Genomic DNA, 25870 nt, shown 5'->3' with positions numbered 1-25870 from the left:
TACAAGCGGCCTTTGAGTGATAAAGCTTCCCTTAAAAAGCTGTCACAGTTCCTAGTGGCAGGCAGATTGTGATTTCCTGGGACAGTTTGTTTTGGCTAATCTCATAGGATTGTGCCGTGGATTCATATTAGCCTTGTATATGCAGTAGCCTCAGGCCTTCATATAGGATGTTTTCCGGTAATTCCTACAAACGGTGGCTTCTAAAAGCACGTTAGTAGCAGGGTACATATAATTCAGCTTTGTGTTTTCTGTTGCAGTGTTATTATAATTCATGCATTTAAATGGCGATTCAGAAAGTCATTCTGATTACAAAAGGCTTTATGCTCTGCACTCAGCTTTGTCGTACGTATTCAAACTTTTAATTGCTGCCATGGAGAGGATAAGTCAGATTCTCCTGGGGATCATTAGTCAATAAGGCTTCTCCTGTCACCAGTGCAGGTATTTAAAGGCATTTATTGCTCCAAGGACAATTTTGGTAATATTTAGAACAAATTCAGGTTGGATATAAGGAAAAATTTCCTCTCGAGTGTTGAGGCAATGGAACAGGCTGCCCAGGAATGTGGTGGAGTCACTGACCCTGAAGGTGTTCAGGAAATGTGTGGATGTAACGCTCTGGGACATGGCTTAGTGGGCATGATAGGGGTTCAGGGTTGGACCAGGTGGCCTAACTGACCTTTTCCAATCTTAATGATTCTGTGCTTCTAAGAGGGCACAAATCTGTTTTGTTCTTTTGTTTTTTTGTTGTTATTAAATAAAACCACACCCCTGAAGCACGTGTTGTGCTCTGCTGCTGACTGTACTCAAAGTCTCTACTCTCTGGTGTTGGCTTTGTTTCAGCTCCCGTTCCCTGGAAAAGCCTCAGCTGCAGCACCCCACACGCACCCAGACACCTAGCAGCTCAACCGCTCACCGATTGCTTCGCGCGGGGTTTCCCTGGCTGCAGCGCAGGGACTCCCTTCCCGCCCTCCCGGCCGCCGCGCGGTGACGTCATTCGTCGGGGCCAGGCGGGAGTGCTCGCTTGCTGCTTTCTTTGAGCCATGTTTCCCTCAGCTCCCGCCTCTCCGCGGACTCCTAGCGGCTCGGCCCGCAGGGCCCTCGGCAGCGCCGCTCCGAGCCCCCTGTCCCGGCCCGGCGGCAGGAAGAACCTGGCCGTGATGGTGGCGGCGGCCGGTTCCCCCGGGCTGTTCTCACCGGTGGCTCGGAGAAGCGGCTCCTTTTCGGCTCGGTGAGTGAGGCTGAGGAGGAACGAGCCGCGTCGCAGTCTGGGCGGGATGCGCGGTGTCGCAGTAATTAGCTGTTGGTAGAAGTAATCGGCATTCGGGCTGGTGGTGGAGAAATCCTGGCTAACCCCGAACTGCCAATAAACTCTCCCTCCGGTTGCTCTTACTGTTGCGCTGAAGGGTTTAGACTTCAGGAAAGGTAGAATAGGATCTTGCGTTCTGCTGGAAGCAGTGTTTAACTCAGAGTCTGTTTTTCTTTTTTTTTTTTTAATTTTTATTCATTTTTAAATTCATTTTTTATTCCTGTATGTAATTTCGGCCCGTGTTTTCTGCCTATCTCTAAACTTGGTTTATTTAGAGATATTCGGTAAGGGATCTTTTTGTAAGGTTGAGGAAATTCTAAGCGCTCACTGTTGTCTGGGTTGTATTGTTGCCCAGAGAGGTGGTGGAGACTCCTTCCCTGGAGATGTTCCAGACCCACCTGAATGCCTACCTATGCAGCCTGGGCTAGGGAGCTGCTTTGGCAGGGAGTTGGGCTCAGTGATCTCTTGAGGTCCCTTCCATCACCTACTTTTCTGTGATTGACATGTTTTCTCACTAGGATATTTGATTTCATGTCACGTTATCGAATTCTGACTAAAACATCCTCTAATTGAGCATTTTGTGATTCTGACCCTCTCCTACAAACTTTTGAATCTGAGGATTCCTCAGATACATCTGGAATAGCATAAGAACAAGAAGCTTTGCGTAGAAAACAAAACAGAAACGTGGAAAAGTGTAGGCATTTGAAGTAAAGGACTGTTGGAATTCCTGAAGAGACTAGAAGACTAATCACAACTTCTTGTTTTCTTTAAGAGCAACTCCCACCAGAGTTATACAGAATCCCTCAGGAAGTGAGACTGTTAACTATGATGTGAAAGTTTTTGGATCCTCCCTGCCGGTTAAGGTGATGGAAGCCCTGAAAAAGGCTGATGGTAAGAATGGATTTTATCCATTATTTCCTTTTACTTGTCAACTTTTAGAAGTTTCAGCTTATGTGGTTTTGATGCTGTTTAAAAACTGACTGCAGTGGAAAATGATATGCTTGTGAGTTTGTTAGAATCCAGCATGCTTAGCTGTAATTGCAGTTATAGCAGTACAGGTGCATGAGTTCATGTAAGTATTCCTAAGATACTGTCTTATTTTGGATTCTCTTGTTTCCTGAACTGAATGTTCTCATTTTTAATTTTTTGGTTTTTTAATCCATGTGCTCTGAGCCTTTAAATTAGATGCACATTAGATACACATAACTTAAGCTTCTGCTCAAGTAATGATGGTAAAACCAGTGGATGAAAATAAACAGAGGTGATGGCTTTATTATCAGTTCTAAACCCCCCCGATAATAAAAACTGTTTTGTCAGTTAAATAAATTACTTATCTTTGTTAGGAAAACGTAGCTTAAGAGGAACCAAGAACTTGTAGCGTTATAATAGCTTTGTAGAATTCTTCAGCTGTTTTAAAGATGATTTTTATGTGCACTAAGTGTCCAGCTTCTAGGGTTGTGTTGCTTTTTACTCTCAAAAGTTGAGTATTTGTCAAATGTTTTTTTTTTTTCTACTGCATTTTGTAATTTGGTATCTCAAATATGTGAAAGTTCTAACACGAAATTGAATTTTGGTGCAAAAGGTACTCTGCATATGAGAATGAAGGTGAGTTGTTTTTCAGCTTACTCTATTGCCGTAAAATGGTAACCCTTTGAAAAATTACTTTCTGTGTAGCTGACGACCAGCTGAGCATTCAGGTGGATGAAAGTGGATGGGCCTGGCTAGTCCATAAAGAGAGGCTGATTATTTGGAAGATTGGTCAGTCTCCTGTTTCAAAGGTAAATGAGAGGCTAAGATGGAAAAATGTGTATGTTTTCAGCCTGTTGGATAAGCTACCCAGTTGTGTTGCTTTAAACCAAGGGCTTCTTTATACCTTGAAGTTTGCCTCTTTTCCACCAAAAGCAGCATTTGATATGAAGTCATGCTAACAGTGGTAATTAAAGTTTAAATGTGTATGTAAATATGTTTTAGCTGTTGTGATAAACTTGCTGAAAAATCTTTTGACTTTCTTCTTTTTTGTACAGTGTACTAGCTAGTTTAAAAACAATCTCCATCAGGATCAACAGCTGTGGAGACTTTGTGGCACAGGAGTAAGTTCTTTCAGTCTCCTATTTATAATTGTATCTCTTACAGTTATCTCTGTGCAAGGAGCTCCAGCTGCCACCTAGTGACTACCAGTGGAGTTCCAGTCTAGCAGCTGTTCTCAGTTCCTCGGGTGATGCACCTTCTCTGCAGGTGATCCAACTTTTCAAAGTTTGCATTTAAAAATACTTTTGGACCAACTTTGAATATATTCTATTTTATCCAGTGTATTTTATTTGTTTTTCTTAATCTATTTAATAATTGTATGCTTCATATTATTTTAAAGTTAGGATTGTTGGTTTGTGTTAAATATACTTGAAATAAACATAATCCTGCTCTTCTTTTTATGCCCTTCACGTGTTATAGAATCAGAATACTTTGAAGTTTCCATAATGAGTACTTAGCATGCTTTCTCAACTATGGAGGAAATACATGGTTAATTATTATGTGTGTATATATATATATATGTATTTTTATCTTATGTATATAGCATAATCATACTATGTTATAAATAAGTTATAATGTTAGGAGTATATATAATTACACACATATATTATATTTATTAATAATTATATTTAAATATATATATATATAGTTAACCAGGGTGTTCAAGTACTCAGTCTAAGCAGATGCAGTTTAACTGTGTGCTAGCAAAAAGAAAAGTTCAGCTGAGCCCTCCTAGAGGCACATGATGATGTGCTGTCTTTTTGAAGGGAAGAGCAACTGTCCGATTTCATTTTCTCATCAGTCACTCCAGAGCAATTTCTTTGTTAAATTATAATCTTCCGTTTTACGTGGTCATCTTGGCGTCCAGAATTCCCCATTTGCCCTTCTGTCTCACAGCTCGTCTTGTAAATTTTTGCTTCTCAGTAGCAGACTGAATTATCAGAAACATGAACCCATATAAGTTATTGTTAGCAAAATAAGCAAGTATAGCATTCCCTGCGTGTATCAAGGTATGCTGTGGGATCATTTTGCTGTTCAGTGTATTTACTGGCGTGTATTTGTGCATGAGTCCCTCACAGTCTTGATATCTTGTTATAAAATAGCATGCTTTAAATAGAACTATGGTCTGATTGTTTTTGTCTTTCGTGTAATGATCACTATTTTCTCACTTCAAGTCCCTCTCAATAATGGTAGCTACCAGCGAAGGTTCCGTGCGCTACTGGCCCAATCTTGCCCATGAAAGTTCCTATACTGAGACTTTTGCAGACTTTGGAGGCTCTCCATGCATTTTCCTGACAGCAGTGAAGGTACAGTGCAATAGATTTATATAAAAATACGATTTTACTGTGCCCAGTTTTCAAGTGTCAAGCTGAGGAAAGTGAAATCTTCACATTTATTTCAGTGTTAAAACTGCAAGTATGACAATTCAGAGGTAAAGCAACCATTTCAAGTCATTGATCTAAAAGTTCATTATTAGATATGATTTAGTCCACCTGTTGGTGGACGGGCTTTATCTGTAGAATAACTCTTGTATGGTGCGATCATGAAAATCAGGTCAAGTTTGTTCTTTTAGTAGCCTCCAGGCTAGGTTAGTTTTTATGAGTTTATTTGAAACAAATTTATTCATGAAATAATGTCTGTTGGTGGTCACAGACCATCTTTCAGTTTAGATTCCTTCAAAGGGTATAGTGCTGGTACACACAGAGTGCTGTGATGTAATCTAGCAAGTAGTGCATGTGACCTTCTGCTTGTTTCCTTCAGAAACTCACTCCCAAAACAAATTGAATGTAGGTGTACCCATCAGGGGACACACACACAGGAAAAAAAAAATATGCACAGGCTCAGATGTTCCTGCCTTTAAAATAAGGCATTGAAGCACCTAGAGTGGAATGCATGCTTTTCCATAGGTACAAGACTTCACATTTTTCTAGTGCGAAGAAAACACTGATTTTCAGTATAAGGTCCAGAGTGTTATGTGGGATTTTAGTACTGTGGTTAGACTGAAATGAGCTTCATGGGTAAAAACGCAGCGCTGTCAGTGCTAAATCTCTTCTGGTACTGAGTACCAGTTACATACTTGGCAAGTGCTAATTTTTAGGATTTCTTAGAAACAAAAACAAAGCAAAACGAACAAACAAAAAAGCCATGGAAAAGCCCCAATTTTTTCTCGTATCTGCATATAGTATGTTCTTTCCTTGTGTGACACTAGCATCACAATATATTTCCACAGTTGCACATTTGCTAATGCCCTATTCAGATGGATACAAAAGTGCATAACTTTTCTGTTAATGCTCAAGTAATATGAATGACTGGTGTCTTCTTTCATCTTTCTTTTCATGAGTTGACAAAGATTTTCATAACTATTTAATTGCTTCAAGGATATGCTTTTAATTTTTTTTCACATAATTGTTTCTTGTTTGCTTGTTTTTAGGGAGGAAGCTTCATTTTATCATCTTCCAGAGGCCAGCTGGTTCGATTGATTCCAGACAGTTCTGGCAAGATTCATCAGCATGCTCTGCCACACGGTCAGGGCATGTTTTCTGGAATTGGGCGAAAAGTTTCATCACTTCTGGGTATATTGTCACCTGGAAATGATGCTGTGGTAAGCTTGTAAAAGTTCAGATGCTAATGTACTTCAATTTCTGTTTATACTTTTTAGTCTCAGTGTTCTGGAAAGGAAAAACCACAGGTCTGCGTATGGATGTATGATGTAAAAAAAAAAAGTTATTTTACATCATATACATTTTTTGGAAATTAAAAAGGCAGACAGAAATCAAATCAGTATGTGTGTTGTGTATTGGAGAACAATTATTTTATTCTTTAGATCTGAAAAACCCTTAACTCTAAAGCACAGTGTTTCCTGGGGAATATGCGAAGCCTCAAAGTCTCAGCTCTTGTTCCAGTTCCCCAAGGAAGTGATTTGTTTGTGGACTGAGTGATACAGATCATTGTATCATATTCATAATACTGTGCTTTAATCTTTTGAGATTTATTTTCTTTAAATGCAGGTTTCTAGTGTTCTTTGGGATAAAGAGAGATCAAGCTTTTATATGCTGACAAGCTCAAATTTAAACAAATGGGAGATTGACAGTTCATCAGAGCGTTATATCTTCAGCTGGGATGTCAACAGAATCCTGAAGGAACATATTTCAGATGCAATTTGGGTAAGAGCAAGCTCACTGGGAAGTTTTCTTTTGTTTCCTTAGTAAGCAGCCTATTTATGTATGGTGTTAAACCAGATATTATTGTAGTTTTTCTGTTTTGTTTTTTTTTGTTTGTCTTTTAGGGTTCTGAAAGTAACTATGAAGATATTAAAGGAGGAGTAAACATACAGTATATGGATTTGCAGCTGAATCGGTAAGGAAGTACACTTAAATCTGGAAAATTAAATAAAGAAGTTTCATTCTGCTTTCTTGGAAAAATCTTCTAATAATTTTCTAATAAACTGAAATTTGAGTGCCACTGTTGATAAAATAGGCATGTCAGATAACTAGATAATAATAGCATGAAGCACAGCATCAGCTTTTTAGTATTATGAATCTTTACTTAAGAATAACCTCTTCTGTTTTTTTAATGTCATTTTTGTTAGGCTTTTGTAATACAAAGGCAGTGAGTAGAAAGTATAACTTTTATTCCAGCAAATGTCAAAAGTGTTCTGCGCCTCTTGTATTCGATTTAATTACATAAAAATTCCACAGCTAGATTAGTTCAGCTTTGCACTGCAATATTTTAAATGCAAAGGGACCAGTGCAAACAAGGTGATGTTACAAAAGGAAGGAAAATAATGCTCACCCCTCTCTAAGGATCAAAGCTTGCAGGGAAGGAGCTCCAAAGGAGGGATCTCCAACAAGAGATCCTTCCTTAGTGGCGGTCAGCTCTTACGTGAGGTCTAAGTGGGGTGTAGCCTGGCTCCACCCCTTCCAATCACACAGGTGAATCGCCTTCACCTGTGCTCCCAGGGCAGACCAGGTCTTTCCTTCAGGTGTTAAGTCAGTGGTTCAGGCTGTAACTTAGCAGGCCCCATACTAATATGCATACTGTTAATCATATTATTAATAAAACAGGATGAAAGAACAAAGAGTTTGCTTTCTTGAGAGAAGAAATAACTTCCTTTTAAAATATTGTACTACTATATAGTATGGAAAGTGATTATTTGTAATTGTACTTAAATATATTTTTTCCAAGTTTCCAAGTTCAAGCAAGCAAAATATTTAATAATCACCTCTACTGATGTGATCTCTTGTTGAGCAGTGATGGATTGGTGATACTTGCTGCAGCATGGCATCCTGGTGATCATCCGTGTCTTGTCTACTATACTCTGATAACAGTAGAAGACAAAGGTTTCCAGATGTCTGATGATGTTGTTGTAGAGGTCACCCAGTATAATCCATCTTTTCAGGTATGCAAATGAAAGCTCTAAAACTGAGCAAAGAATGGAATTAAAAACAAAAACAATAAAGAGATTACAGAATTGCAAAATTTTAGTAGTGGGAAGGCACCTTTAAGGATTGTTGAGTTTAACCCCCCCCAACTAAAACAGGTTCCCTACAACAGCAGGTTGTTCAGGTTGGCATTCAGGTGGGTCTTGAATATCTCCAGAGAAGGACACTCCACAGTCTCTCTGGACAGCCTGATCCAGTGCCCCATCACTCTGACAGTAAAGAAGTTCTTCCTTATATATGTGTGTTCCAATTTCTGATCGTTTTCCCTTGTTCTGTTGTTGCTCACCACTGAAGACTGTCCTCTGTCATCATCTTGACTCCCATATTTTAGATATTTATTAACAGTACTGAGATTATTTCTCAAGTTTTGATCGTGATACTGTTCATGTGTAACACTTGCAGTCTGAAGAGGAAGTGATGTGTCATCTGGTGGTCCCAGATTACTTCAGCCATGCTGCTTACCTTTATAAGGAAGGTGAAGTGTTTGCTTGTTCCACCGGAACTGGAAGGATTTCATTACCACAGGAGAAATTTGCTTTTGGCATTCAAGGTAACGTGCTGGGGAAAAAAAAAATAACGCTTTGTTGATGTTTTTTAATTTAACGTGTTTATGCTGTTGTATTTCATAGAGAGTCATATTTACACACCTTTTCTCTTTAAGTTTTCAAGTTGAAGTTTTTTTTATACGTGTATGGACAAATGTGCAAGCTGGCACCATTCCTGGTTGTTCTGTGCTGTTTTTGAATTAGATAAATCTATGATCCCAATAACTGAATGTCTGTGAATCTTTATTTTAATCTGTGTTTATGAAAACGTGTTGTATTTTGTTCTTAGTGTTGCGTTTACATGCCTTATTCCTTTGTTGGATCTTAGGAGATAGCATTTTAGGAGCAGGTTCCTGTACTAGCCTCCCCATTTTCTTTGCCAAAAGAAGTGGACTTTTTACAATCTTATCCAGAGAAAACGTTTCTGTGCTTCCTGAAGATCTTGAAGATTCTCTGTCCTCTTCCATCGCTGGACCAAGAAGTGAGGTAATGGCTGAAAAGTGACAACAGAAACAAGATGCTTTTCTGACAGTTTGTGGTTGTTTTTTTTTTTTTTCCTGTGGAAATCCTAGCTTTTTTTAGGGTGGTTTTATTTATTTGTTTAAGAAATTTATGGTTTTTCTTGTGGGTATATTACTGTGTGTCACTAGGTCTGGTAGAATGCTGAGTTCAAACTGTAGAGACTGGTGATTTTGCTCTCAGTTTTCTGGCAGGAAGGTTCCTAAAGGAAAAGGCTTTATGTATGTAAAAGACAGTTTTCTTATTGCATTCTGAAAATTATGGAGTCTAAATTGATAAGTGCTGAATATTGTTTCTGCTCTTTCATGTATTTTTGTTTGAATACAGCCCTTCCAAAATGTATGTGGAAGAGTTTTTATTGATATTTTGAGTCAGTAAAAATGTGCATTTAGTAAGCTGTTAAATACTTTAAATGTATTTTCTTTCAAATGTATATGGAGTTTGTTGTCAAGATGTCACTGGAGTAGGTGGGAAGAATAGAAAATCTTGCTAAAATGGAAAATAGGGGAGAAAATAGGGGTTATGTTGATGGGCTAATAGTGAGTTTCCATTTATATTCCTGTTAAATCACCTTTTTAGATGTGTTACTATGAACTGGCTTTTTAGTGGAAGACGTTTGTGGTGCTAGCTCAGATGGAAGTATATTTACTGAGTTAATCTCTGTCTAGATTTGTCTGTGCTTTTTTGTGGGCAATAGAACTTATTTTTAAACATCTAAAATGTTATGCGTACATGTATTACATGTACACACACGGTACACAGGGCTACTTTACTTTATTGTAAAGTATCTTCTGGGCTTAACAAGTGAAACTGCTTCCAAGTGATGCTTTTATTTTGAATCTGTATTGTTATGAAAAAAAAACAGTTTTAATTTTGTAACAAAGCTTGTTATTGGTCTTCCATCTGAAATACTTTTGTGTTTTAGAGTCCTGCATTTGATCCAACCAGTAAGCTAGAAATAGTAGCTCAAGAAGATAAGATAAAATTACTGAAAGCTGCTTTTCTACAATACTGCAGGTAAAATATGCACTTGATCTTTGTTTGCTATTCTTGAAGGCACATGGGTACTTGAGTAGGAGATTGTCTTGGTTAAGGAGCACGACAATAAACCTTTATTAGAAATGGTGTTAGTGACACGTGCACTTTGTTAGAATAGCACAGGTGTGTCACTTCATTAGCTCAGGATGCGTGCGAAGAAGCAGCAGACCTTATATTTGAGTGATACTACTTACTGTGTGTAAACCCTGCCATACTCCATTAGTGCCAGTAGAACATTCTAAGCGTTGTTATTTTCTCTGTTCTTTCAGTATGACACTGTTGTTAAAGGTAAATTGGTTTCTTATTAATTCTCACCTGTATTTGCTTATCGGTTTTCAGTAACACTTTAAAATGTGTTGAATTACTACTTATATTCCCATCAACATAACAAAGCAGGTTTTGTGGGAAGATGCATCTTTTTTAAGATTGACTGATAGAAGTTAGGAAAAAAAGTGAGGAAAAAAAAGTGACATTTTTGGGGAGTAAAAGTGGAAATAAATATTGTTCTTCAAACTATCCTGATCAAAACAACCAACCTCTTAAGACTAATCTCTGTAAAGAATCTTAAGATTGGGAGAGAAGCAGCTTAAGTAGGAATGTTTTTGGCATACAGCTGTGTATGTGAGGTAGAAGATTATATAAGAGATTCAGTGCATGGAGTAAAGGATATCAGAATGAGGTGTAAACTTGCAAAGGACTTAGAAAACCTCATTTTTAGAATTATGTTTTACTTCAGTAAACTTCTGTTAAATTTCTGGATGTACTGCTGTTTTTGTTTCAAGGCATTTGGCTTAGATAAGCATTTGTTCAAAGTCTGACTAGCACTAGAAGCATAAATATGTTCCAGGTAATATTTTGAAATCGCAGTAATCCTTGGTTGAGTACAATAATTTTTAATCACAAAATCAAATTAATGCTTTTTGTCTATATTGGGTGTTTCTTAGAGACAGAGCTTCAGTACTTTGTCATACCTTGAATGTTGGAAGAATGTTTAGATGCTTCTTACTTACTCTTAATTTATTGACCTGAACAGAAAAACAATTTCTGAAACTTTAGAAAGTATGAATAATGTATTACAACAATTGTCAGATTTTTGAGTGTGGTATCATGTACTCTTGCAAGGATTTTACAGCAAGCAATTGATCTTTGGAGATTTTCAATAAACAGAGCAGAGGCTGAACCTTTTTCTTTTAAGAAGAGTAGGGATAATAAAAAGTAACTTCAAACACTTGCTGGTTATGCTTCTGAACACTGTGCAGTCTGCTTACTTTAAAAGAATGAGAATACCTTTTATCTGTGATTACTTTAAAGAAAGCCCAAATTATGTTCAATATTTATAGTCTAAAATACAAATGAGTATCTCAGAAGATGCTACAAATTGAGGTGTTCTTGTTCCTACAGTCCTATCACATGATTTTATTTCACATACATGGTATTTCTTTTATTTCAGGAAGGATATAGTTAATGCTCAAAGCATGGTAGTCGAACTGTTTCCGAGTAATACAGATGTGGATTCTGATGGTGAACTGGATAGGGCAGTGACTCAGATCAGTGTGGATTTAATGGATGATTACCCCGCCTCTGATCCAAGATGGGCTGAATCTGTACCTGAAGGTAAGCTAAGTGTTTGGTTGATCTGTGCAAAACTGTTTATAGGTAAAATCATAATTTAATTTACGAAGAAAGGATAAGTGTTTCCTCCACCTCTAGATGTATTTTCAGAAAGACGATAAGGTGCGCATTATGAGACTGCCACATTAGCTTCCAGTCTGCTGTGATTAGTTTTTGACTTCATATAGTAACAGAAACAGCAAAGGTAATGGGTGTTTCTGCAGATGGGACTTTCTGCAAAGAGTATGTGGTACCATGATTCCTTGGGTAGGCCTAAATTGTTTTCTGCTGATAAACTCTTTTCTTTCATAACACGTTCATTTGCTTATGCTTAACTCTTTGTCAGCATAGCTGTATAACTGTGCTGAGGTGAGATGCCTGTGAGGGTGTTTGTGAGGGAGCTCCCATCGTCCTTACTGTGAGGAAGCTCCCATCGTCCTTACTGACTCCTTGAACAACCTAATTGTTTAACTACAGTAGACTTCAAAAGCTCCATTAAAAACAGCAGCATATAAATGTGCATGCATATATTTGAAGAGAAGTACTGGTGTTGTAGCAGTACAGAAACTTACAGAAACACATCTGCCTCAGAGGGTAAAGGGAAGCAGTGATCTCTGACATGAAGATATGAAGTGTTCTGATCTAAGACTTTTTTATCTTTCTAGAAGCCAGCGGTTTCAGCAACACATCCCTCATTCTTCTTCATCAGCTCGAGGATAAAACAAAAGCTCATTCCTTCTTTGTTGATTTTCTTCACCAGGTAATAATTTACAGCAAAACACAGAAAATTGTTTTTGACTTAAAGTAAAATGATTTAAAGTGTGGATGGTGTGTTTGTCTTATGAAAGGTTGGCATATTTGAACGACTGGGCAGTTTTCCTGTTCGGGGGATGCCAATGGCGACTCGACTGCTGCTCTGTGAGCATGCAGAAAAACTGGCAGCTGCTATTGTTCTCAAGAATCATCACTCCAGGCTACCCGATCTAGTGAATGCTGCTATACTGATTGCTTTAAACAAAAGGGACTGTGAAATTCCACCAAGTCTTACCCCTGCAGATATTTTCTTTCGAGAGGTAAGAGCAGCAGACCACACAGAATTCTTCTATTTCTAAATTGTATTGTGTATAGAGAATGCTGGAATGCTTTAACGTGTACTTTGAAGTGTTTCCTTTCAAAAATCAATTCTCTAACACGAATGCATCCAATCTAGTGCTTGGTTTGTTGCATTTAATTTGTGTAGCCAGTCCTTCAATTCTTCCTTCTTGAAAGTAATTAAGAATTGCATGGAACACTTGAGTTTGTTTGTTTTTAAATATTGTATATTTTTCCCCGTAGAAGAGATTAGTTGCTAATGGAGGAAAACAAATATAGAAAATAAGAGACTTAATTTTGATTGTTATAAAGTAGCATTCTTTTGTTTGATTTAAGGCCGGCAGTGAGAGAGTTTGTATTCTATATATTGTTTGAAATATACACCAGTGATGTCATTATCCACTGGAGTAATTAATATTTTTGGACATTGATTTGTATTCTACTAATACTACTATTTCTATGCTATACTAATATATATATATATATATATATATATATATATATATATATATATATATATATATATATATATATATATATATATATATATATATATATATATATATATATATATATATATATATATATATATATATATATATATATATATATATATATATAACTGATTCTTCTATTTACAACTCTTTGGCTTTCAGTTGTCAGCTGGGGATGGATGTGTTGGTGCTCGCTGTAATTTTTCTTTCTATTTTAAGGTGTCACAGATAGATTCCATCTTTGGCTGCTTACTAGAAGAGGAGGAACAGATTTTGAGAGAGCTGCATATCGAATCAATTGAGTGGGCCCAAGTAGTTGTCAATGTGAACAATATCATTAAGGTATAGAACTGCACCAACTAGAATGTTCTCGGGAAGGGCAAATATTAAGGAGCGCTCAGTTTGAGTACATCAGTACGTCTGAGCTTCTGATGTGTGAAGTAAACACATTTTTCATATGCCTACATGTGTTAGAATGGAAGAGATGGTCTCCTGCAGAATTAGGCACGTTCCTACTCCTCTACAGCCACTGTTATAGAGAGTTTGAGAAGCTGCAGCATTGAAAGCAGTACATGTATTTGTAGTAGTGAGGTGTTTGTGTTTGAGAACTGAGATGTCTCGCTCAGACAGTATGTTCCCTTCTGCATAACTGAGAAGGAAGGCTCTAATAAAATAACATTTCAGAATTATAAAAGGCTGTCTTTTATTTTCAAGCCTACTTGCTTACCATGTGTTATATGTATCTGCTTACCTTTAAACAGGATATGCTGCAAGCTGCCTGTCAGTATCGTCAGTCTAGAGCATCGTTATATAAAACAGGAGAGCTTCCAGAAAGAGAACCTGAATATATTCCGTGGACGGGTGAGAAATTGTTATTACTGGTTCAGTAATTATTCTAGACAAAAAGGGCTTCCCTCGTGTTCTGGAAAAATTGAGTCCCAATCTGGACATTAAATGTATTGTCTAAAGCTTCTCAGAGGTGGTCAGTAAGAGTGGGAGAAGCGAGGGGTTTTGCTTGGTCAGTGAGTAGATAAATGAACACTTAATTCTGTCCAGGGTTTGTGATAGCTCTTTAAAACTTGCATTGCAGATTCACCTACAGAGTTTAGGAGACGAAGCTAATATATGTTATTTTTATAACTGTGTGCTGTTTCTAGTTGGCAGAGCTATGGGATGTACAACGTTAAGTGAAAAGTAAAATGTGATTTAGAGCTGTTTTAAAAGGGACCAGTGGTTTTCCATGTGCTGAATATGTTTTGTCAGAAGAAATGTTTGCAGAAGCAAGCACTTCTGGGTTGATGTTTAGGCTTTCTTCTGGCCTTTGTGTACAAAACACTTGTTTAGCTCGTGAGATCAAAGTATTTTGAAAAGCAGGATCTGACTGTTGATGTTTTATGGTTACGGAGTTAACAGAAGCTTTTTATTTTCATTTTTTTTGCATTCTCAGAGATTGTGCAGGTTTTTCCCAGAGTAGCTGATCTGATCTGTGTAGTTTGGGGGCTGTGTTTTTTCTTATTTGTTTACTCCATTTTCAAGGAAGATGGGAGCATGTAGTTGGTGTGATATTTCTAATAATGTTTTGATGTCAAACCTAAGATGCTTTTTTTCCCTTTTCTCTCTTTTTTTTCTCCTTTTTTTTTTTTAATTTTCACTTGGCAATGTACTTCAGCTTGGATTTCTTAATAGGTGAGATGGATGTTTTAACATTTACCGTGTTGTTTTTTGAAGCATCCAGCAGCCTGCGTGCAGCAATAACACGCCAGCATGGAATCATTCTGAAGGTGGTGTACCCTCAGGTGGACAGCAGCCTCCGTAGCATAGTGACTGAGCAGGTGGTGGCACTGCTCAATTACTTTCTAGATGGTTATGTTTCTCAGCTGAAGTCTGTGGACAGACCTGCTGATCAGGAGAGATACAGCAGTCTGGAAATGGAGTATGTGCAGAAGAGATCAGAGCTCTTATCTCCTCTCCGTAAGTACTGTTAGTTTTCCTTTAATGCAAGGTTTTAAATGTTTGGTTCACTGAGAAATGATGCAAACGTAATGGCGTAAATAGCATTTGTATATGAATTCTTTGTTTTGTACTTGACTTCAGAAAGTTGGTGTCTGGTTTTTATGATTTGATGGGATATTTGTAAAACGAGAACAGCTGAGTGTTCCTTCTAAGATCGCCTCCATACACATACCTCCAACAAGTTTGTTTATCAGTGTAAAAGTTGGATCTTGATTTAGTCAAACTTGTTTAACATATCAGATGCAGTCACATCTTCAGTAAACAACTGACAGCAGTGCCCCCTTGCTGAGTGGAAATAACCTTAAGCAAGTTCACTTTACTGAATTTATGAACTTTAACTTTTTTAGTTAAATAAGTGTTTTGGTATGAATAGAATAACCTAACCACCACCAATTTTTAATGTTCTTGAGCTTTAGAAGAAGTCTCTGAAACCATCAATCTCAGTTTTACTGACATTGGCGGGCTCTGGTAGCTTGCAGGTACATTTCACATCAGTGTGTTCAATCTAAGTCTAGATTTCCTTGCAAATAAAATCATTCTGTGAACACAGATACTTGATAAAACCCAAATGAAAGAGTTTAAACAACATATTTGGAATACAGATGCCATGATTCAGTTCTATCTGTTACCAAAAGCTTCTGCTGTCTGTTTTCTCACTTTGTGTAATTAGATGGATACTAATAAAAATATTAAATCGTGGATGATTTCCATCCTTCCCCTAAAGAGCTGCAAATAGCAGATACTAAATTCCAGAGAAAACAGTGTGCACAACTTCCCTTCTTCCCTCTAGTGCTGGAGGACAGAGGTGGGTAGGTGTTCAGACTTGCATGTGCATGGTGGTGTATGTGAAGCTCCTTGAACTGGTACAGGTTGCCAGAGGGACTGTGGATGCTCCCTCCCCAGGCGTTCAGGTCCAGGCTGGATGGGGCTGTGAGCAACCTGGTCTAGAGGGAGGTGTCCCTGTCTATAGCAGGGGGTTGGAACCAGAAGATCTTCCAAATCCCTTCCAACTCAAACCATTCTATGATTCTGTGACTTGAACACCTGAAATTAGTTTTCATTTCATTCAGATGTCCTGTATCTAAAAGTGAATATATTTGATGTAACTTCTTTCTTCCTGGTTACTTAGTTTCCTTGGGGCAGTATCAGATGGCAGCTGCTTTGGCAGAGAAGTATTGTGACTTTGATATCCTGGTGCAAATGTGCGAGCAGACAGACAACCAGGCCAGACTGCAGCGTTACATGAGTCAGTTTGCAGACCAGGTATTTCAGTTGTTTTGTTTTTTTTTTCTTCTCCCCAACCTCCTTTAGATAATGCTTTCTAAAAACTTTGCACCTGAAGTTTTGCAAAAAAAAATTTCTTTTAATGTGTATGTATTTTTGTATAATGCATATATTCTTAGACATACACATATTAAATACTGATTTTGGTGTTGTGGAATTTTGTTTACTCGTTTTTCGTTTCATTTCAAAAGAAGTAATGCTTTCTGAAGAGAGCTTTCCGTGGTGAACATGGAATGGAATAGATTAATGTGTAGAATGTCAGATTAATGGTTTATTTAAACTTTCTGAAGTTGTTAATGCACTTAAAACAGAATTATTTAAAGATTACTCTGAAAAGAGTAAGTTAAATCTCAAACTTAAATCCTGATCAGTTAGTTAACACTAAAGTTTATGAGGATAAAGTAGTTTGGGGGCAGTTGTTTTTTCTTTTTGTTTATTTTAAAAACAAGGGTTTTTGACAGTGACAAGGGGGAAAGGTTGCTGGTTCAGATGGAGGTAGGAGGGTGTGTTTCAAGAACAGTGGCAGAAGTAAGTGTCCAAGTCTGAAAGGAAGCTGCAAGCACAGATTTGTGTGGGAAAGGGGCAGTTGCAGTAATAAGGTTGGCACTGTGGATGAGGTGATGACTTGTTCATTCTTGTGGGTTAACAGAGAATTTGCATTTGATTTTTTTCCTTCTCTTCTATTGAATGATGAGCTCTAGTGTATCAGCATCTGATTAATTCTTTTTAAGACTGTATTTCTAATGGATAACTTTTAATGTGTGTTTGTTTTCCTACTCAGAATTTCTCAGATTTCCTGTTTCGCTGGTACTTAGAAAAAGGAAAGCGAGGAAAGCTGTTATCTCAGCCTATTGCTCAGCATGGACAGCTGGCCAGTTTCTTGCAAGCACATGAGCACCTGAGCTGGTTACATGAAATCAATAGTCAGGATTTGCAGAAGGTGGGTTTTCTTAATACAAACAGACAGAAGTGTCATATTTTAAAACTTTTAGCCACTGAGTCAAAAGTTCATGGTCAAAATAATGATGCTGAATTACATGAATGAGGGGGTAAAGGCACAGATTATTACTGGAGTCCCAAAAGCACCCCTCCAGGCTCCATCTGGTGTGTCACATCATCTGCTGCATTGTGCAGTGGAAATCAGAGCTGCTTTTTCACCCCTTGTTGATGACAAAATATTAGTCACAGATACGATCACCAGTCTGGTCGTAGTGAGAGTTCACAATGGGCATCAGTAACGTTCTATCCAGCAAGGGAAGAACTGAAATTTATATTTCAAAACTAATTGATTGAAAGCAGAGAAATATTAAATAGGCGTGAGACTGCAATTTAAATTAAGTCCTTCTTACCTGTTAGCTTTCTGATGTGAACTTCTGAAACTGATTTCCAGCATGGTTATTAATTATAGGCTCACAGAACACTTCAAAATTTAGCAAACATGGAGACCAAATATTTTGCTAAGAAGAAAACCCTTCTTGGCTTGAGTAAATTAGCTGCGCTGGCATCTGATTTCTCAGAAGACATCCTTCAAGAAAAGATAGAAGGTAAGAAATAAATACAGACTAATGTAAAGAGCAGATTGATGGAGTTACTGAAATTAGAATCTCATTGCTTTTGTGGATAGTTCATTTTCTTAGATGAAGCTCTAGCTTGCGTGTGGTAAGGATAAAGGGTCTGATGACTGTTCATTCTGCAACTAACAAGAAAGAGAGTGTGAGGCAGTAACCTTAGTATTCAGCTTTACCTGCAATTAGAAGAGTTCCCCTGTTTTTCCTTACCCCATCACACTTGAAAATACTCTTCCTGCTATTGTTTGTACAGTGTGTGCTTCTGTGAGTTTGTGAAAAAGCATGTTCTATGCTGATAGTTTATTACTGGCCACCAGGGGGAGGCTCTGAAATATTGCTGAAGATGATTTCACAAGCTTACTTGTATTTAGCTGTGTATCTATCTGTATATATTACATACAGTACTTGAATGAGAACTTGCAAGTCTTAGAGTAATAGATAAGTAGGTGTCACAAACTGTTTTCAGTATATAATTATAATTTCTTTATTATATAATTATAAAACATTGCATATAATCTGTGAGTGTGGTTTTAAGATGTGTACTAATGCTGATGTGAGCAATCTCATCATTAAGCAGGAAAACCATAAAAAATAAGGAAAGGAAAGCTTTATTTTTCAGGGATCTGATTATCAGAATTTGGTGTGCTCTACTTGGGTACCCATATCTGTTTAACAGAGGACATTAGCTTTGAAAACTTATACTGCTTGTGTATAGATTTACATTTATAAGGAAGGAATAATTATTTCTGCCACGTTCTGCTTATCCTCTTAAACAGATAAAATAGTCCTTTAGAAATGAGAAAATAAATAATTCTACTACGCAGTGGAACTGCAAGGGTTGGAATTCACATGGTATGGGTACAGTTACTCTTATTTGATTCTTTCTCAGCCCAGTAGGTTTCTAACACTGTAGCAGATTATACTGGAAAACAAAACAATTCACAGAGGAATAATTAATGAGGGGGAGTAAGTTCATGGCACAGGTGGCTCCTAGAGATCACAGCTAACTTGCTTTCCTACCTAATGCCATGGCATCCCTCCATTCCTATGGATTTGTTCTGTGGTTTTTAGAAAAAAAAGAGTTACTGGTCTGCTTTACACTGGGAATGTGAGGGAAAAGTAACAGCTAGCTCACTGGGATAGAAGGATTTCTGTGCTTAAACAACACAGATAAGTGCCCGAATCAAGTGTTTCATAACAAACATTTGCAGACCTGAAAAATGCTTACTTGAGAATTCTTGCTGTGCCATAAAATGTAATACATTTTAATAATACAAAACATTTCTTTCCTTCAATGATGACAAGAAATATCAGAACAGGAACGCTTTCTTCTGCATCAGGAGACACTTCCTGAGCAGTTACTGGTAGACAAACAGCTGAACCTCAATGATATGCCAGTGCTGTCTGCAACTCAGCTCATTGATGTAAGTGTGTCACGTTTTCTTCAGTACACAGTTAAAAGTTCCAAAATGTTCTCTGCTTCTGGTGTTATAAAATGAATGAGATCACAGATGTTTTTCTCTCTTTTATAACTTGCTAACCGTGTGAAGATCTGACATGAATTTATCTTAATTAGCTTCTACCAGCAGCAAATGCAAAAATATTTTATTCTTTTAGCACAGAATTTCTTTGAATATATGCTTCTGGGTGCTACAAGGAGAAGCAAGTAAAGTCAGTGCCAGAAGCTGTTTTCTCATTTTCCAAAACCAGTACAGTTTCCAACTTCTCTCACATCCTTGGTAGGGCAGAACTTGGAAAATAGAAGGAACAAAGAATTCCAATTCAACGAAGAAAGATGCTACAGTCTATAGAAAGAAAGAGCAGGAAGGGCCTTTCAGTCACCTGTTGTAAAGAGCACTCTGTCTTCCTGTCTTTAAAACCAAACAAAAAAAAAAAAGTTCTAGTTCTGGGATCGCTGCAGCTCATTGCTCTTCTACACTCATTTCTGGTGGTAGCCTGGAACCACTAACCTTACTGTTCCTGCCCCGTTGGCAGCATATTTTTATCATCCAGTAATGCAAATAAAACATGCGTGATAAGTAGCAACAGTACGTTGTAAAACAAGCCACGCCTTGTCTGGGTGTCAGTTTAACAGCTTAATTACTTCTTCTGTAGTCCTGTGGAAAATCAGAAATGGGTAGTGCAGCTGTTAAACTTGTCCCATGTGGCGTTTTTTGTTTGTTTCAGAACAGTGCTAGTTGCCTGCAGATTCCGAAGTCATTGCCTCTGTCTTTAATTGAGACTCTTTCTGGCAATAGGGAAGAGTTGGGAAGTGTCACAATTGACAGGTGTTGGCGTCATGCCAGTTTGCCTTCTGAATTCTCTAACCAGCCTTCTTTCATTCTCACATTGCAAGTAACGAGAAACTTGGAAAGTGTAAACAAAAGGTGCATTAATGTTAGTTTTGCTTTAAAGACCTGGTTTAGATTTTTGCTTATGGGGGAGGGGAAATTGAAATGCTACTGGCAGATATACCTGTTTTTAAGAGGAGGAAAGGCTTGTGTACTGCTTCACTCTTTAATTGTTAAAACAATCCTGTGAGTTCACTTTATTTGTGGAGCTGAGCTCTAGCTGCAGTAGTCCAGGAATGTTGCTGCCTTAAATGGCATTTAAATTTGAAACCTAGCAGCTTTCTATCCAATGTCATTTGTCCACAGACCATTGTCATGTAGGTGGAATGCCACCCTAAAACCTGAAGTATATTCCTTACTATAAAAATACTTGCAAGTGAATCAAGGCATGTTTTCATGAGAAGGTCACATAAGTGGAAAATACATGGTGGTCTTCCCACAATGAGTTGTTCATGCTATCAGTTGCATTAGTTTGCAGGCTAAAAATAATTCTCTGCATTCATCTTTTACATCATAGATGTACATATGTGATGAGAACAGAAGGGCCAATGAGTATGACTTCAAGAAAGCACTTGATCTGCTGGAGTATATTGATGAGGTAGGACAAGTGAATAATTTCTTATCCAGAAATGCTTTTTGATCATTTAAGCTGGGCTATTGTGTGTGCAGTTAGTTCAGAGCATACTGGCTTAGTGTACAGTAGTTAAAAATAGTCCCTAATGTGTTTTTTGTTTTGGTTTTTTTTAAGTCACTGAAGATTTAATGCCAAATGTGGTTTAAATCATTGAAGAAAAATGACACTCCTCTCATCTTCAGTTCCCTTTTATAGTCTACTTTCTTTTTTAGAGCCTTGCTTCCCCACAGGCTTTCTGCAAACAGGACCAAGATTTGTTCTCAGTTGTTCTGTTCTTGCATCTCCACTGTTGGCAGTTTCTGTGATTATCCTAGGATAATGTGGGATAAAGGGCTGCCAACTTTTTAGTACGGCCGTAGCATTAAACTACTGATTTGCTTTTTTAAGCTAGGAGTACTCACTGCTGTTCACTGCATGATCTGGTAAATGGTCAGGAGTAACTTTACTGTAAGCATGGGTAAATCAACATCTGAGGAAAGTCAAACCTGAATTAAAAGCTGTCTTTGCTAAAAAGTGAAAGCTGTATTATTCCAGTGAATTAATCCAGATTTCTTCTTTGGATGGCTTGGACAGTGTTTCTTGGTAATTGAAAATGAGTGCTTTTCTCAGATTATTTCAATTCCTGCGTGTCTACCTAAAAGGAGTCCAAATTAAAATCTTAATAAAACCACTGTGATGTTTTGTTAGCCTTCAGTAAACTTGATTTGATGATGTGGAGCAAGGGAAGGCAATGGTGATGCCTTCTACTAGGACGAGCACACACTTATAAAGGTATTCAAGGTTTAGTTTAGAGAGCAATATAGAAGGTAGCTAATCCTTTCTGGAGACTGGTGATGCCCCAAATAGCGTGCAGTCTCTGAAGAGAAATGTTGCTCCCTCAGTTGCTAACCCTTAGATGAGGGTAAGGAGGGGAGGATGCGGGGTCCCTGGGTTGGCCACACCCTCTCACCTGGTGCTCGTTCATTGGTTAAGACCATGATCTAGCAGTTCCCATACACTCCACCCCTTCACAGCATGAGCCAATAATTGAGCAAATCAGAATGAGCCCTTACTGTTTTAGCAGTACATAATACAATATACACCACTGTGCCTGTACAGTGCCCATCGTGTTGCAGGGTGTCAAGGCACAAATGGTGATTGTTGACAATCTGTTGTGTTTTTACTGGGACAGTACTTGATGTTGCTGAGGATGCTTGTATCCTTCAAGGACCATTTCAGGCTCATGTTTGCCATTTCCCCAAATTCAGCAGTCCATTACCCGATGTCATGTCCATTCTTCATGGACACTGGAGCATATTGGAGTGGTTCCCCTCTGGTGGGAGCAACACTTTATAGTCTCAAGGGGAATAGTATAGATGTTTAACTGGCACAAGAAGGGGTAGGTCTGCCCTCAGGTACGATACAAACTACGTTTTGGTCTTAACACCTCTGCTTGCACCTGAGCATGTCCAGGCCTCTGGTACCACGCCCTATGGCCTCATATCTGTGCTGGATCACTACGTGAAGTATTCATAACATCTGATATGAATGCTGATATGTGTCAGCTTGCTTGGTCTTGCCATGAAAAGAGCCTTGAGTCAGTCACCATTTAGCATGTAAAAGTTGCTTAGAATGCGCTGTTCTACAAATTGGCAGATGTTTGTTTTAAAATAAATACTTTTTCAAATTGAGACAGTTGGTCTTCTGGGGATATAGAAAGTCTGAGTTCTGTCTTCAAATGGAATGAAGTCTTCAGTGGTTCAACGTTATTGTCAGCTCATTTGTTTAAAGAGGATGTTGTCTTTAACTGTGTTCAAATCCTGAAGACTACTTAGTGTAATTTGTGCAACAGTAGTGATTTTAATTTTTTAAACAAACACACTAAAATTACCTATTTTTTCCTTACATGGTATGTAGGAGGAAGAGGTGGATGTAAATGATCTTAAACTTAAAATTCTTTGCATGGCTCTCCGAAGAGATGGGTAAGTGCAGCATGAATGAAAGTTAGTAGGAGTTGCTCTAGAGTGAAACATTAGCATTCTGTTATTCTTCAGCTCATCAAAAAGATTGAACTTCATAGCATAAGTTTAGTAAAGTATGAAGAATGTGTGAAACTCCCATAAAAGAATATTCTCTAATACCTCATTAGCTTTGCTCGCTGGCAACCCTCCACTCATTTTCAACACCTGAGAAAGAGCAGTGTAGCCATACAGTTTTCATTCTTAAATACTAAGGTATTTATTTAATTCTAAGGTGAAAACAATGATCACTGGTGAAACTTCTTTTCCATTTGAAGCCTCTCAAGATGAAGCTTTTTAAGAGCAGTGTGTGCATAGATCATTCCTATAAACTTCTCTTTCATTTGTTTTTGACCACTGAACCCCCTTAACATATTAATGGCTTTTTTTTATATGAAGCTGAATTCTTTTCTAAGAGGTCAGACCCTACATACTGCTTGGAGGAGCCACTTCAGCACCAAATACAGGCTGAATCCAATTGGTCAGAAGAGCCTTTTCATCAAGAAGTGCTACTGTTCAATAACTCAGATGGCATTCTGTTTCCTTTCTTACTAATTTCCAGAAGTTACCCAGCTTTACTAACTCATATCCATGTTCTAAAAAGACCTTAGAAAGAAAAGACACAGCATACGTTCCAAATGCACCGTGCCATCTGTGATGAAGAAGTTAATAGGCACCATTTGGATTCGTGCTTGTATGTAGGATAGATTCCAAAGGATGGTGGTCTGAAGAAGATACATCTGCATGATTTGTTGTCACATGTGACACAAGTGTATGCAGAAAAAGGTTCATACTACTCTGTTTTCTGGATTCTTCCATCTTTTAAATAATAGAAAGGGAAGAACTCCTAAATGTCACCAATCTAGAAATTGGTTTGCATCCTTCCTGTCCTGGGCCAAGATCAGTTTTGTGCACAATATTCAATGGTATTTGGACCATTCAAATTATATGTAGTGCCAACAAGATTTTTGCCCCATCCACTAGCTAACCGTGTAAGATTGAGACCACTTCTACTTAATTGCATTTTGAAAACTTGATCTTCCAGCTTATTTTCCAGTCCAGCAAAGCTCACAAAGGCTTACAAAGAGGACAGTTTTAAAAGAAGTAGTGTTAGTTTTCTTCTTAGTTTTTCCTTCCCTCAGACTCTATTGGGAAGAGTTAACCATGAAGGTCTGTCCCTTCTTATTTCTTTTTTTTAAACCATATTGGCAAATCGCTGCTTTCGCTTTATTCTACCAGAAGATAAATCCTTGCTTTGATCTCAATCCTTAGTTATAGAGAGTGGGTAATTCTTGTCTTGAATAATGTAACAGTGGATAAGGAGATCTCTTGCTCTGAGCTGTAACCGCGTGCATAACGCCTGCGTGTGAGCATGTATTTTCACCCTTGAAAATTCATCAGATTTCCTGTGTATTTTTTGTTTTAATTTTTATTGACACAGTTCACTTTGCAAACTATTCTTGACTATGTAGGTGGTCCAGTTCAGAAGGTAAAGATGATCCAATTGAAGCGACTAAAGATAGTATATTTGTGAAAATACTGCAAAAGCTATTGAAAGAAGGTAAGGTGAATGTATGTGTAAACTTCCCGAAATACAGTTTGTTCTAAAATCTGCTTAAAACTTAATATGTGAGAGAAAGGGATTGTAAGTGAATCCTTTGAATAATGAAACCCTCTGTATGCATTCCAGTGGATAATTACAATGATATGAGAATTCTTGTCAAGGAGATGAAAGAAATGAGCTATTTTCTTGCTCACAATCTCAGTGCCCTCAGATCGTTAGTTCAGTTGGGCACTTGTCATATTTTACTGGTTTCTTGTTGAACAGTAAATCACAGAATCACAGAACTGTGGGGGTTGGAGGGGCCCTCTAGTGCTCATCAAGTCCAGCCCCCCTGCCAAAGCAGCTCCCTAGAGCAGGCTGCACAGGTAGGTGTCCAGGCAGAAAGCATGTCTGCTGCAGGTAAATGCATCTCTCCTTTGAGGAAGAGGATTGTCAATCTTAAATCACGTCACCCTGAAGAGTGTAAACTAAAACTCAAATATTTTGTGTTTTGTTTTTCCCCCAAAAAGGAAAACCAAAATGGTCACCACCACCACTCTCCCTAAGCTAAAACTGACTGTGGGAAGCTGTGGTCATCGAAGTTACAGTTTTGAACAGGTTATGCTGGGAAGGGCAGGGAGTAAACAGCTTGAAGTGTAAAATAAAATATTACTACTACATACAAATGCTTTCTTGAGTTCAGAAGGCACTACGTCAGAAATATGGAAAACAAATTCTTCACAACAGGTCTGGCTTTGTGCGTTCAGTCCTGTCACTTTCTTCAGTTTTGTAAGATTTTTCACAGTGCAGACTGAAGTGCTGCAACTGATGTTACCAGTATTGATGATGTGACGAATATTTCCTTTGTGAAATGCAATGTTAATGCCTAAGCTTCATAAGAAAGCGTCTTAGGTTTAATAATAAATTCAGTGGGGAAGTCATTGAGAAGCTCTCCTTGGACAGGAAGCATATTAGACTTTGTTTTACAAGATGCTTACATTTTACTGCACTTTTTAATATGTGTAATAGAATTCTAATGAGATTTTCTTGGAATTCAGACAATGCAGAAATGGGTGCTCACTTAAAACGATATTAAATGCAGCACAAAGTACCGTCACCAGTTCTGTAACAAAACGTTTTGTATTGTAGGAGTTCAGTTAAGTGAATACTTACCAGACGTGAAGGACTTCCTGCAAGCAAATGAACTCGGCTCCTTGAGATACAATGCCTACTTTGAATTTGTGTTAAAGGCGAACTATGAATTCTATGTTCACGGACAAACATAATGATTGTCACTTATTTTTGGAAATACTTTTTTTCTATAGTACTGTTGAATTCATGCATACGTATTTTTATTAGCAGTCTGTGGTTTTTGTTTTTTTTTTTTCTAAAACTTTGTAGTAAAGTC

At 37.9% G+C, this 25870-nt stretch overlaps 1 protein-coding gene across 2 annotated transcripts; it reads left to right on the top strand.

Moving 5' to 3' along the window:
* The first annotated feature begins 921 nt into the window (after window positions 1–921).
* NUP133 (nucleoporin 133) lies at window positions 922–25870 on the top strand. Of its 2 annotated transcripts, XM_065730384.1 has the most exons (26): window positions 922–1225; window positions 2076–2194; window positions 2978–3081; window positions 3437–3538; window positions 4507–4638; window positions 5763–5933; window positions 6340–6495; window positions 6618–6688; window positions 7583–7730; window positions 8176–8323; window positions 8647–8804; window positions 9763–9854; window positions 11326–11489; window positions 12152–12246; window positions 12335–12559; window positions 13292–13414; window positions 13834–13933; window positions 14801–15043; window positions 16215–16348; window positions 17151–17309; window positions 17778–17913; window positions 19243–19361; window positions 20806–20886; window positions 22819–22883; window positions 24392–24480; window positions 25612–25870. In XM_065730384.1, exons 1-26 carry the CDS (start codon window positions 1038–1040, stop codon window positions 25746–25748), a joined length of 3459 nt encoding a protein of 1152 aa, XP_065586456.1. In that variant the 5' UTR covers window positions 922–1037; the 3' UTR covers window positions 25749–25870. The 2 variants fall into 2 exon arrangements, with proteins under 2 accessions (XP_065586456.1, XP_065586454.1); XM_065730382.1 differs by lacking the exon at window positions 922–1225 and having other exon boundaries at window positions 1927–2194; window positions 12155–12246.

This window comes from Cyrtonyx montezumae, unplaced genomic scaffold (genome assembly GCF_038088225.1).
Source record: "Cyrtonyx montezumae isolate F1298 unplaced genomic scaffold, pur_monq_1.0 scaffold_0, whole genome shotgun sequence".
In the NCBI taxonomy this organism is placed as follows: Eukaryota; Metazoa; Chordata; class Aves; order Galliformes; family Odontophoridae; genus Cyrtonyx; species Cyrtonyx montezumae.
The sequence above is the reverse complement of the archived record's forward strand: the minus strand, read 5'-3'. Positions and strand labels throughout refer to the sequence as shown.